The 13,626-nt window shown below is 38.3% G+C and overlaps 1 protein-coding gene across 4 annotated transcripts in view; it reads left to right on the top strand.

The window, feature by feature from the left end:
* INO80 (INO80 complex ATPase subunit) overlaps nt 1-13,626 on the top strand; it is a 64,926-nt gene that overhangs the window by 38,234 nt on the left and 13,066 nt on the right. For all 4 annotated transcript variants that reach the window (XM_015630721.3, XM_015630723.3, XM_033515401.1 and 1 more), the window contains exons 26-27: nt 4,639-4,864; nt 10,074-10,201. In XM_015630721.3, the coding sequence (XP_015486207.1) occupies nt 4,639-4,864; nt 10,074-10,201 (354 nt within the window). The remainder of the gene's footprint in view (nt 1-4,638; nt 4,865-10,073; nt 10,202-13,626) is intronic.

The following is a 13,626-nucleotide window of genomic DNA, read 5'->3' as shown; positions in this document are numbered from 1 at the left end:
AGAAGAGATATTAAAATAAATTACTAATTGATAATCCAAGGGGGAGATTCAGGTATAATATGAACAGAATGAGGTGATTGTTTGGTCAATTCTGATAACAAAAAAGGGCTGGGAAGCAATGCTTTTTTGCAAAGTATGTTTGTTTTGTCTCTTACACTCCAGAAGGGATACACCAAATTGCAGTATATAAGGATTACTCAAGTTGGCATTTTCTAGGTCTTTTGGATGTTAAGTGCTACTGCATAAGGTTGTCCATCATCTATTAAATGAATTTTGAAATTAATGTAGTTAAGTATCCTGGGCTGACACAAGAGACCTTCATTAGGTCAATGGTTATTGCATTCCATGTTGTTGGATCTTGACAAAACTGGATACAATTTTATTACCAGACCATCTAGATGCTATAGTCTTTAGTCACTGTTGAAATTTTTGCTGTAGGCCTCATCAGATGAAGTGCAATTATACTTTTGCATCTGGAGAAGGGTGGATGGCAAGCAAGACGTCACAAATGCAAAGTTCATTACCTGCCTGCTGCTGCTTAAGCTGAATTTATCTGTGTTAGCAGCTCTAGGGGCTGGGAATCCAGCTTAACTGCTCAAAGTCACATGTTACCTCCCCATTACAGTGTACTGCCTCGCTGGAGAACCAAAGGTTATTCTGAGAGTAAATTGTGAAAATCACTTGACCTTCAGATTCCTTTGATTTCTCCATCTTTGTACCTAAAGTTACACCACAAATGAAAAATATGCTGAATTGCTCCCCTACAGGAGAAAGGGTGGAGAGGGGCATAGAAGGCTACAAATGAAGGGAAAGGCGAAAGGAAATAGTATCTGACATTATTCTACTGAATAAAAGTTACTTGTTTTGCTTTGGCTGGGATATAAAATTGATGAAGTGTGGACATGTCTTTTTGTTTCTAGGAGTACAAAGACTTAATTTTATGCTTGTTAGAAGCTTCTTGCAGGAATGTAGAAGACCTGAAAGAGCAGAAAGAGTACATATGTTCCCAGAAATTATAGCTTTCTGTTGTTGTTTGACCTGTGATGAATTTTGAGAAGTCAGTGGAGCAAATGATAGAAATAGGAGTGTATGTTTATGAAGCATTTGAGGGAGGGAGTCAGTCTTTCTATGCTGGCAGTTTTCATGAGTACAGTCAGGTCTCAATCATAAAAAGTGTAGCTTGAAGGATGGATGTTGCATTGCCATTAAGAAGCTAATTAATTAAATTTTGAGTAGTACTGTTTGGTTTAATTTTCAGACTGAAATATTGTGTGAAACAATTTTGGTCATCTCACAATGTCTGAAAGGTTAACTTTGCATGGAGATAAATGCAGGAAGCATGTTACAATTGCCTTAGCTAAACTAAGTTATTTAATTTAGGGGGGAAATGCATTCATACATCCCTATCACTGTATTTTTGATGTATTTCTGAACCATGGCTCTTACAATCAATCAGTTTGACAGTAATGTGTTGACAGAGGAGGGTTTAGTTCTAAGGACTGCTCTTTTGTTATGAGTAAAACCACAAAAACAAACCTGTAAGAAAAAAAACTGAAAAAAATGCACCATGACAAAATAAAGAGGAGAGTGAAGAAACTTGAATGAAAGATTTTTTTGGGGGGGGGGGGGTGGATCTGTTTCAGAAAAGTGTTATTTTCTTTTGTAAGGGCATGTGAAAGATTCAGGACTTTATTCTAGAAATATGTGTCTGCATTCTAAAAAAACAAAAGGAACTGATGGTAAAGGTAATCTTTGGTCCTCAAAGGTCAGTGAGTTTTGCACAGGATATGTAGGAAGACTAGTTCTCATTAATTTAGAAGTAGCACTGAGGCATACAGAGTTTGTCTCAAGATTGTCTCCTATTAGTTCTTCCTTTGGTTGAGCTGTTAAATGAAACATGGCTTATAGAATCTTCTGACTTTGTTTGTCTTGTAAAAATCCTGGGGTGGTACACATCTGTGTATTCTTTTCAGTAGATAAGATGTGTTTATGTGTCAGAAGTTAGTCTGTTCTGTTTTGTGTGTAGTGGCTGCCTGTCCTAGGAGAGGAAAATCTAGGTCTTGGAAATCAGTATGGCAGGTTGTCTGTGCTTGAAAAGAGTATTTGTTCCAGTTTGTTCGGTGTAGAAATGTGAACTGAAATGTGATGGTGAATAGTGTCTCTTAAACAACCTAAGTCTGTACCATCATTTGTGGTGTATAGCACTGTTCAGGTGACAGAACTTGCTTGCATTTTGAATTTTTTGTATTTTGAAAGAGGTTTTGCCCTTTCTCTCAAAGGTTAAACATATGCTTTGACTGCAGGTGGCAGTACAGGATAGCAGCAACTCTAAGAGCACCTTTTAGGTAGAGGAAATGTGTTTAAAGCCTTAGCACAGCCCATTTCACTTTGCAATGTTTTGTGTGACTGTGTGTAAGACCCATAGACAGGTTTTAAAATAGCTCTTTGCATCCTGAGATACAATGGCTTTACCATTATTGCAAAGATGGTGTGTGCTTTTTTGGTTTTTGTTGTTTTTTTGGTGGTTTTTTTTTGCCCTACAGCTGTGGTCATTAATCTGGTTAAACATTTGTTTGCCCCTTGTAAAGAGAAGTCACTGAGATCAATTTATTCCTATGGGAAGAGCTCCTGTAAGACTGGTATGGGCCACAGTTCCAGCTAGGAAACCTTGCTTAATACCTGTTACTTTGAGTTAGCTGACAAATATTCAGAGAGGTACGACCAACATCTAAGATACCAGGCAGTCCTGAGGTATGGGTTGCTCTCTTTACCTTACAGTTCTAAAGTACAGTGTTTAAAACTGGTGATAATTAAACTATCTATTGCTTATCATCTAGATAAGCTGTTAAAATATTTTCATTTGCATGATACAAGGTTGTATATATTATTCTCAATACATAGCAGTTTCATCACACTAGAGTAACCTGGAACAAAAATTTAAACCCCCTTCAAATTCAGAAACTTTTCATCCCCAAAACAAAGATGGTTTTTCTATTGTGTTTAATGTTTCAGATGTCCCATTATCACCCTAACTCCCACCCCATCTCAGTTTTGCAGGAAGTCCACTGCTTACTGTTCACCATGAAAACCTATAGGTTCCTGTACTGTTTCTTCCCATGCAGCCCCACTTACCTCTTTTAGATGTGAAAACTCTCACAGTCTGGATTTTCTCTGTCGTTCATTTTTGTTACATCGCTTTTCATATACCTGAAGGAAATGTAATTTTGCACATCTGTTAGGATTCATGACAATGTTTTTAAATGTACATGGGGGATTTTTTTGATTGTACTTCTGAAATAAAAGCTGTGACTTCTAAATTAATTATGCATTTGCTTCTTATATTGGTGAGGAAATTGTCTGGCATTTCAAATTTCTGTTACTAGCCTGTACTGTAAGGTTGTTTTAATAGGAAATTTTTTTTTTCATTTCTATGTGAGTTTATAACACATTATTAAGTCTTTAGATAGTATGCAAAAGCTTCTACTAGCTTTCTTTTGTAAACTTGGTTACAAATAGTTTTTGTAAACACCCCAGAATGTTTTCCCAAAGCAGATTTACATTCAAAAAAGGTAGAAAGAAGTTGGTAATTTTCTTTCCTTTTTTTTCTTTTTTCTTTTTTTTTTTTTTTTTTAATTTTTGTGCTAGACAGTGAACTGTTTTGCATTCATATTTGTGTTAGTGTTGTAATTGTGTTTACTTTGGATCATGTTATTTAACTCCTGGTGAAGTATCTGAAGTTAAATCCAGCAGAGCAATCTGTCCTGCTGTGTACCATGGCTCAGTGCCGCTTTTGGTTGTTGTCCTTTACCGTTGTGAGGGAGAGATAAGAGAAAGCTGCAGATTTTACAAAATCCAGCCTTGGCTGCTGGAGCAGAGTTTTTCTTGTGCACCTTGCAGCCATTGGCATTCAGCTGTTTGGCTCGTGTGCACCTTCCACTCTGTACAGATTTGGGTGGATGGGGCAGAAGAGGGGGGAGTTAAACTGATGGAGCTGTTCCAGAACAGCTCACATGGCATGAAATCACACTTCCCGTGTTTGCAACACTGCTATGTCCAGCTGGGTTGTAGATACTGAAACAGGTAATAGGGCATAGGATTCATAGAATGCCACAAGAAAAAGAGCACCAGTTCTGTGGTCCATTTTGCTCAAAGCAGTTGTAAAGCCCAAGAAATAGGCTGTTCTTTTTTTATCCCTTTCTAATTTAAGACTCTCTCTAGTTTTGAATTATCGCATGAATTTCTGTTAAGGACAATATGTGTAATTTCTGCTAAGGAGATAAGTACTTGATTATGAAGGGTGGAACTAAACATAAATAAATAAAATCCTGGCAAAAGGAGAGATAGAGCAAGGATAGTACTCTTCTAGCTTTGCTATCAGTTGTGTAGCAGTTCACACAAAGCATAGTTTATCAAAAGGCAGGTTTTCTGTGCCTGATGGTTCATATGGTGTTTTTTGTGGTGTGGAGAGATGTTGCATCTTTGCTTTGTTTAAGCCCAACCAAAGATTGTTTTCTGTTTCTACATTTCATAATGACTTGACTTTCAAAATTTGATCCCGTGGTAAGGTACTTGAACTGGGGATTTGGTGACAGGGAGAAATGTGAACAATAATATTGATTATTATTATTTTACTTGTAGGTAACAGCTGTGCCACTGGAGTTCTACTGCAATGACAGAAGTGCAGAATACGAGCGCAGGGCACTAAGGGAAGGAGGAAGTGTTGAAGCAAAGCAGTGTGTACTCCATGGATCTCCTGAGCTAGCAGCTGACTGGCTGAAACAGTGCTCTCAGTTCTTCCCAGAGCATCCAGGAGGACTGTTAGGGATCAGGCCTCAGAATGGCTGGTCTTTTATCAGGATACCAGGTAGGTTTGGAAGTTGTAGTGGAATGGAGATGAGATAAATAAGGACATCTGTTATTTGGTGGTAATTTATGCTTGGTTGTGGGCTTTTTGAAGGGTTGGGTGTAGTTATGTGCTTGTTTTTCCTTCTGAGTAAAAGTTAACCCTGGTACCTTAAAATACCATCATCTTGCATACTCTGTCTGAAGTAAATCTTTGATGGCTACCAAAGAACTATAATACAGGTTTTTCTAATGCTTACAAACTTCTTTTTGCATGTCAGTCATCCAAAGGATTGTAAAGAGGTAGACTTGCTTACTAGAGCAGTCTGCTCTCACAACCAAATACCATTTTGAGGTTGGAGATAGGAAGATTGCATGAAAAGTTAAGAGACATACCTTGCCTCCTAAGGTGTTGGAAGAGCTTCATATTGTCATAGAAGATCTTTTATTGGTCTTCCTAGTAAAAAGGTTAAAATTACTTGTAGCCGTCTCCCGTGAGAAGGATTGGTTTGAGGACTAAGTTTTAGAGGAAATTGTCCTGGAAAATAAGGTATGAGGGATTTACTGAATTTTGATTGAAATAAAGACTTATTCATATTTCCTTATAAAGTGGGAAAAGAGTACCAGTGTGCCAGTAAAATAAATGCACTTTGTATTTTCTTGGAATTAGACTAAAGTAATCCAAGATCTCATAGGGTTTGATTGCCAGTACTGTGGTGACTTTCATGGGCCAGACATGCTCTAGCTGTCAGAACACAGTCCTGAGCAGCAAGCAGAAAGTTCTAGAGATCTGATAGATAGCCAAGAGGAAAAACAGCTTACACTGCCAGATGCAAAGTTATTCCCAGACCCTTTTGGGTCAAGGATGTTTGGCAGGGGAAGTTAGTACTGTAAAGGGAAAATGGCCTTTTGCTTGCTACAGTCTGGTTTAAGAAGGTACCTTTTGAAGTGTTTGGAGTCATTTGAAACACATGCACATCTGTACCTAAGTAATGGAGAAACCATTTTTCATGAGCTTGCACTGGATTAATAGTCATAGTTGATGATTTTATAATTTCTTCAGGAATTCTCTTAATTGTTTGCCACTTACTTGGAAAAAGAAAATTAATAACTGTAGCAGAAAAGTGGGAAGTATTGAAGAGAGAAATTAAATTAAGATGGAAGACATGGATAGAGAAATGCAGAAAAGTAGCCAATGCAGGAAAGGGACAGGGCTGCGTTCTCTTGAAAGACTTCCATTTTAAGCTGGGGATTTTATCAGCAAAAAAAATTTAGAGGAATAAAGGTAGGGTACAAGAAGCTTTCGGGAGTGAAAGAATAGGTGCAAGGTTAGGGACATTGTTGTCAAAGCACAACAGAATTTGGTTGAGAAGGAGGTTGGAATGAGTGTGTTACATAAAGCTGGCTTAATTTAGGAAGAGTTGGACCTAGAAGTGGAGTAAAATAGTAGTTTTTACAGCTGTGTTTTAATTAAGTGGAAAATAGCAGTCAAACCTAAACTTACTTGAAGAGGAGAGGGCACACACCACAACAGGACAGCTGTTTTCATAGGTGCAGAAGCAGGCACAGTGCCTTACAGAACGTGAGTGATGTGCTGAAGGAGCCATTTGCAAGGCTAAAGTCTAGCAGCTGTCAAATGGAATAGTTGCTGTGAAGGTCTGGTCTAGCAAATAGGTGACAAGAAGGAAAGGGGGACACCTCTCTCTCCTAAACCCTGATCTATCCTCTCCCAGACTCAGCGGTCCCAGTACTCTGGCAGCAGGCTCAGCTGTGATCACTGTGGGAATCTCTTGAGGTTTTTCCTGTTCTTTGAAAGAAAAATGGTCCTGGATTAAATGGCAGGAAGTGTCTGAGTCCTTTTAGTATCGATAAAAAGCACTGGCCTCACTGGCTGTTTACTGTGAGAGCCAGCTAGCTCCTCACTGACCCCATTGTGCCGTCAGGAGGGGAACCAGGGGTGTCAACTGGAACCCAGGCTTTATCTCTCTTTCCTCTGCTTTTTGCATGTCCAGAGGCACTTTTTCTCATTCTCCAGAGAGCGCTGAGCCCAGCTACAGTCATCAGCCAGAGCTCCTGACAAAGGTTATTCTGAGTCATAATCATTTGTAACTATTCTTCCCAGGCCCACTGTATCCCCTTGTAGATAATTTATGTCCATATCCTAGCATGGCTGGAGGCAGTTGGGTTTGGGTTTTTTTCAGACTGAGAGCCATTTGGTCTGGTTCCTTTTTCTTGTTTATTTCATACAGCGCTGAAGGACCTAAAAATTGTGTCCTAGGGAGAGCTTTTTGACAGTGTAGTACAGGACCCCTATCTCCTGACTGAGTTACAGTTTTAAAAGTTCCTTTAAAAAAAACTCAAAACCCAAAGAATTTGCCATTTGAAGTTGTTGCTGATCTTTAAAAGTAAAGAACTGCAAATATTGGAAATCCCCTTTAAAAAAAGTAATAGTTTGTCTTTTTCTTCTCCTAGATAAGAGAAAATTAGAAACAGAAGTGAGAGAAACTATTGAGAGGTGGAAGACACAGGGTTTTTTCTCTTTTGAATAATTTTGGTGTTTTCTGAAGATAGCATAAGTAAAGTAAATTTTCTGTTACCATTTTCCAGAATTTGTTGTTTGAAGCACTAGGTGGCAGGCTTTCAGCATAGAAAAATACTGGATCTTGGAAAACACAATGGCATCAGGATAACATGCTTAAAGGTGCCAGGTTAAGGACAAATTATTTTCTCTTCCAGAGATGATAAATCTTTTTTTTTTGTAGTACTGCTTTGCTCTCCTAAAAAAACCTGAAAAACTTTCTCACCGGTGCAGTCTGCTCTGCTGCTAGATATTGGATGGCTTATGAAGTGTTAACAAGTTGCTAACTTTTCATATCATCTGCAAATAAATTCTTTACTTGTAATTTGCATTTCAGTGCGATTTAAAAATAGTAACTTACACAATGGAAACTTCAGAAGCCAGCAGCAAAGGACATGCATCATTTCCAGTTAGCAAAGCTTAATTCTACCTATTCATGCCTTTGTGAGAAAGACAGTATTTTGCTTTTGGAAACTCGCTAATATGTTAATCTGATCCTGTCAACACCGACTTTTGAACAGACCCTGTTGGCTCTCTGAGTTTTCTTCTAGTTAGATAGCTTTTGGTTAATAATCATGTTAGTTTGTCACGTAAATCTAGACTTTTCATGTAGCTTCACTCAATGTAATTTGTTCTGAAATAGCAAGCTGACCAGTTAGAATGAAAGCAGAATGTCATGGCTGTATTTATAATTAAAGGAAATAATAACATTTTGTATAAAGAGTAAACACTGCTGTTGTAAAGAGGTTTTGACTTCCATAGGTGTATTTGAAAACCAACTAGCTGTAAGTCATTTATTTCCATTTTGCTTAATTGCCTAAGTTGAAAATTTGGTTTTCCTTAGAAAGAACACATGAAGCTATTAATGATTTACATGTAATTGAGACTGAATGCTGTTCTAGAGATGAATGCATCATTATACATTATGTTGCACTTAGAACAAATGCCAGCCTGATGTGTGGACTTGAGTTTTCCTTACAGTATTTCCTTGGCTCAGCTCTCCAGTTAATGGATTCCCTAAGGTATTTGCTAACAGTTCAAGCAGTGATGTGGTACTTGCTCCAAGCAGAGCAAGATCATCACTGCCAAAAGGAAGAGCAAAAGGGGGGGAAAAGTCGCTGTCTAGATAGGCAGACAAGCAAGAAAGAGCAGACCTGCCTTGTCTTGGGTTCTCAGCTAGTGAATTGCAGGTGCATGGCTCTAAAATTACCATAGGAGAGAACATTCACAGCACTGATTTACAGAGGAAGTGGAATAGCTAATTATTTTAAACCATATGGAAACTCACAATTTTTTGAATTTCAGAAAGGAGACAGTTGCATATTCTGATGTAGATTCCAGCATCAAGTCCATTATTTATATTTAAGCTAAAGATATTTTTGAAAGAGAGCAAATGCATTTGTGCTTTTCTCAGCAAGCCCGTAGCGTACTTGCAGGATTCGCTTACTGCTCTGCCACATCACTGCACACCTACCACATCACTTTGGTACTCATGGACTGTGTTTCCTGCTGTGCTTGTAAGATCTTTTTAGGAGTGCTGTTATGTGATCTGTGCTCCTCTCTTCTACAAGTATGAACCTGCTTTTGGATATATTAAAATGCATGGGGTCAGATGAAAGATTTAATTTTGTATATAACTTTTTTCTTTTAATTGGGAAGTTGGGCAAGACAGTTAACTGCCTTACAGAAAGCTGAATTTTCTTTTGCCCATGAGTTAATTCATTCTATGAAGCAAGAAATGTGCAGAAGTGTTACCTGCTAGATATTAGAGAACATTACCTGCTTGGCATGTTGAAAATACTTGGGTTCTGTACTAGCCTGCACCATCTGCAGTTGTCAGCTTTCCGTTTTGGCTGTAAACCTAAGACATCCAGAAGAATAGAGAATCATCAACGGCCTTTCCAACAGATAATTTTTTGGAAGAAAATTTCTCTTCATCCTCTTTCAACAGTAATGTATTGTTTACTGAAGTTTATGTACAGAATGTACAAACAGGAAGATCTCCTTCCTGAAAAATACTTCCATGAGCAGTGCTGAAATAGAGAGGACATGAAGTATAAAATCTGAAGTGACTGAAAAGATTGCCATCTGGAAACATTTCTTAAACAAAACAAAAGGGGGAAAAAAAGGAGAGGGCAGGGAAGAACAAGGCACTGCTGTGAGGGGATTGTTGTTTTACAATGACCTAGACAGCTGTGTTCTTCTTTTCTGGAAAGGTGAGGGGTTTGATCTGCAGAGGATAAGTCTAAAGCTCAGCAGCAGGTAGCAGCAAATGTGCTAAGGACAGCATTTTTATTTGTGAAGTGGAAAATATTTCTTCAAGTGTCAAGGCATATAGTGCTTGTTGATCTGGTCAGAATAAAACCTTAGCTGAGGGATGTGGCTGTCCAAAAAAAGGATTGAGCCTGTACTTGAGATCAGGCTGTAATGAGATTTTGCCACATAGATCATATACGTATGCTCCTATCCCTGCAAACAAAACTTGTTGTGATTTTAAGTGTCAGCCAGAAGGGATGTTGCAGTTCCTTCCCTCACACCTCCTTACTTCAGAGATTACAATGCAATGAAGTGCTAGGAGAACTTAGAAGATAACTTGTTGCAGGTATCTGGGTTTGCTTTATTAGTTACCTGCTTTTCTTCTATTTCCTTTCAGACAAAGAGAGTCTGATCACTGACAGTGGAAAACTTCATGCGCTTGATCTTCTGTTGACACGGCTGAAATCTCAAGGACACAGAGTTCTCATTTACTCCCAGATGACGCGGATGATTGACTTACTGGAGGTAGGACAGCTATAGCTGACAGAAGACAAATTATGAAGATGGAGATTTAGCCAACACTATTTTGGAGAAGTACAATAATTTGGATGCAGCAAACCTGACATAAAGTTACTATACCAGAGTATATGCATTAATATATGAATGTAAGAACTGCCATACGAAGTTAGATCTAAGGTCCAACCTAGTGTTTTGCTGATACAAGTGTATAACAGCAGGTGGTATGGGGAAAATCTATAAGAATAGTGATAATTCACTGTTACTCACTCAATTTCCAGCAGTTTGCAGTTCTAGGGGTTTCTGAACCATGTGTGCCTCCTATATACTCATTAGTCCAACATGCATTCTTCTTCCATGAAGTTGTTCATTTGCATCTTGACACCTTGGTAGGTGTTCGCATTTGCACTGCCCTGTGGCAAGGGGTTGCATGGCCTAATTATCCTCTTTGCTGGTTTGAACTGCTTCCTTCTTTTTCATTTGCCTACATGCTCTTTTATTGGAAAGAAGAGGGAGAACAGTGGTAAATTTTGTAGTGTTTATGTTGCTTGTAATTTCACAGACTATTACCACTTCCCTCAAATATCTGATTCCTCTTCAGAAGTTTTGTAGACATTAAAAGCTTGTCTGGCATATGGGATAGGAAAGAAGTAAGGAATGAAGTCAAAATTTAAAAACAGACATTCTGCCTCTGAAGAAAAAAACACCTCTTTGTTTGATGAGCAGCTGTGCCATCAGAGAGCTAGGATGCTGTCTTCTCTACAATAAACTGAAGAGAAAAAGTGAGAAGCCTGAATCAATAGCTGCCTAAGTCATGAGTTCTGTATGAACAGGAGAGTATTTTAAGGTCAGCAGTTAATAGTTCAATAACAAATCACAAGCTGAATTTTGTTTTTGCTGCTGTGAGGAAAAACAGAACTTGCATGGTTGCAATTCTGTATTTTGGCACTTTGCCTGGCATTGCTTTGTATGCCTCTTTTTTTGGCAAACATTGGACATGGTGTACGTTTGTTGATACCGTGCATTACACCATGAAGCTTATAAAGCTGTGTTGAGTGCTTCTGTCTTTTCTCTTAGCATTCCATTTGAAAGGCTTGTGAGCACACCATTTTGCTATTCCATCTCTTGAATGTACAATTACACTTGTGTTTTATTATCAAAATAAGCCACCTACTAAGTCCTCTGTTTTTCTTTCTCCCCACCCAAGTAACAGAAGCTGAAGTTAAGCAAACTAAAAATCAAGGACTCAGTTAATAAGAAAATCCTTACAAAAGCTGTGCATCTGTAGATATTTAATTTTACCTGATCTGTCAAAATATATCTGCCTGCTTGAATATGAAAAAACACAGGATGTCTTTTATAACAGTATTTGGACTATATTGCACTAACCTAATCTATGCAGGGCAGAGAGTACAAAGCACATTGTTTACAAAGTTATAAAACCATGTTTGTTTTATGTAGCTTCAGCTGAAGAGCTGCAGCGTAGTTCAGCCATTATAAAATGGCAGATATGAATACAAAGAGGAAAATTGTTTTCTTTCAACAGAAGATGATAAATTATAATTCTAGTATTGTTTTTTCATGAAGATGTGTATTTCATACTTTCTAAGATTTTGTTTTTCTCCATGTGATTGCTTTCTTCTGTAAAGAAGAGAAATTACTCTAAGAGTAATTGTCCATGGTTTCAGTGGGAATCAGACTGTATTCATGAGATGAGGAGTCAAATTATGTTCTGCATGAAGTAAAATGTCTTTGTTGTACTCTACCAAAAGTTAACGAGTTGTGTGAAAACATAAGATTACTCAGTTTAGACTGTAAAATAAAACGAAGGGAAAACATTTTCCTGAGAAAGTATCAATGTGGAAACCCATAAGAGTGCTGGCTTTAGCAGCACTGCATTCTTACCATACTCAGGTCATCGTGTGGTGTTAGTTTCCCGTGTAGGTGCTCTGTTGCAAGGGTTTCATTGGTTGCCCTAGACTGATGCTTCTGATGGCTTGGTGACCCCTTACACTAAATAAGACTGGCAGGTAGATTTTTCAAGCAGATCTAATACAAGGGTCTCTGTAAGACTGAAGCCTCCCTGTGAGGCTTCACCCACCCCAATCCATCATTCCTTGTGGCGAACTAGAAAAATGAACAGTCCTCCTATGCCTTCCACAGTTGCAGTGGAGACCAGGTATATTTCCTTCTAAATATCTTTGCCATCAGGGTCTCTCTTCAGCTAAAGGCATGCCATTTCTATGAGTGATCAGAACACTGAACTGCTGAGAAGTGTAGTATGAATTGCAATGTGGAATTTCTTTTTACTTTTTTTTTCTGAATTGAAAGGGTATACTGTTAATATTTGGGAAAGTACTGCACAAAACCTGTTCATGGCAAAAGTGAACAGTTGATATGAGCACTGTGTGATATGAGCACTACTGTGAAGTATCCACCTTGATCAGAGCAAGGTGGATGGAGGCATATCAGAACCTGTTAGATGATTAGCTAAGGGCAAATGTACAAAGTTAATTGCAGACCTGAGGGAATAAATGCTGGTACTGCAGGTGTAGAATAAGTTGTTCTTTTGTACTTTGTGCCTTTATGAAAATGTCTGTAGTCTGGAATAAGGATAAATGCACCTGATGGAATGAAAGAAGTTGTTTTTTGTTTGTGCTGAAGTTTGTTTAGAGGACAGATAATGAAAAGGTGGTTGAGAGATGAGGGAAGACTAAATCAAGATAAAAAGGTTGAATCATCATAAAGGCAGATAAAGACAGTAACAAAGAAGTGAAAGGAGAAGGTTCTTGTGATAATAGTAAAAAAATTTATCGAATCTGGAGAAAAGGTGGCATAGTGCCTAACTGACAACTCTGTATCTCTGGTTTTAGTTGGTGACAGAAACCTGTCATAGAAATTGAATAAATTAATAGTTAATTAGGATTTGTTTGCCTGTGTGGTGAAGCAGCTGTTCTTTGCTTTGAACTTGTATTGTACTCCAGAAATCCTACTAACCATGAGCTCTTTTTCATAGAGGTAATCCAAGTATGGATCTCATCATTTCCACACTGTTTTATTTACCTAATTTTCTCTTTCATCTGCCTCATGTTGCAGCTTGCTTCCTCTGCATCTGGAAGCATCATTTTTTCCCCCACTTTGCTCTCAGAACCAGTCTTAAAGGTCCAGAACTTAATATCCAGCATAAACAGAACAGACAATTGGGGATACAAGTACCATAAAGTCACCCCAGGACATTCAGTCTTTTTCTCAGTTTCCTTATGGCAGCTCTTTCACTATTTCTGCCCAACACAAAGGGCTCAGGAGCTCTGAAGGAGAGGTGAAAAAGAAAACTGGGCATGGTACTGTCAGAATGTTCATTAGAGTGCAAGAATTTCCATGTCTTCTCACAGCACACCAGTTTTGTGTCTGCTGAGCACTGTGGTTTGGAGCAA

The sequence above is a fragment of the Parus major genome, chromosome 5 (assembly GCF_001522545.3).
Source record: "Parus major isolate Abel chromosome 5, Parus_major1.1, whole genome shotgun sequence".
NCBI lineage: Eukaryota > Metazoa > Chordata > Aves > Passeriformes > Paridae > Parus > Parus major.
The sequence above is the reverse complement of the archived record's forward strand: the minus strand, read 5'-3'. Positions and strand labels throughout refer to the sequence as shown.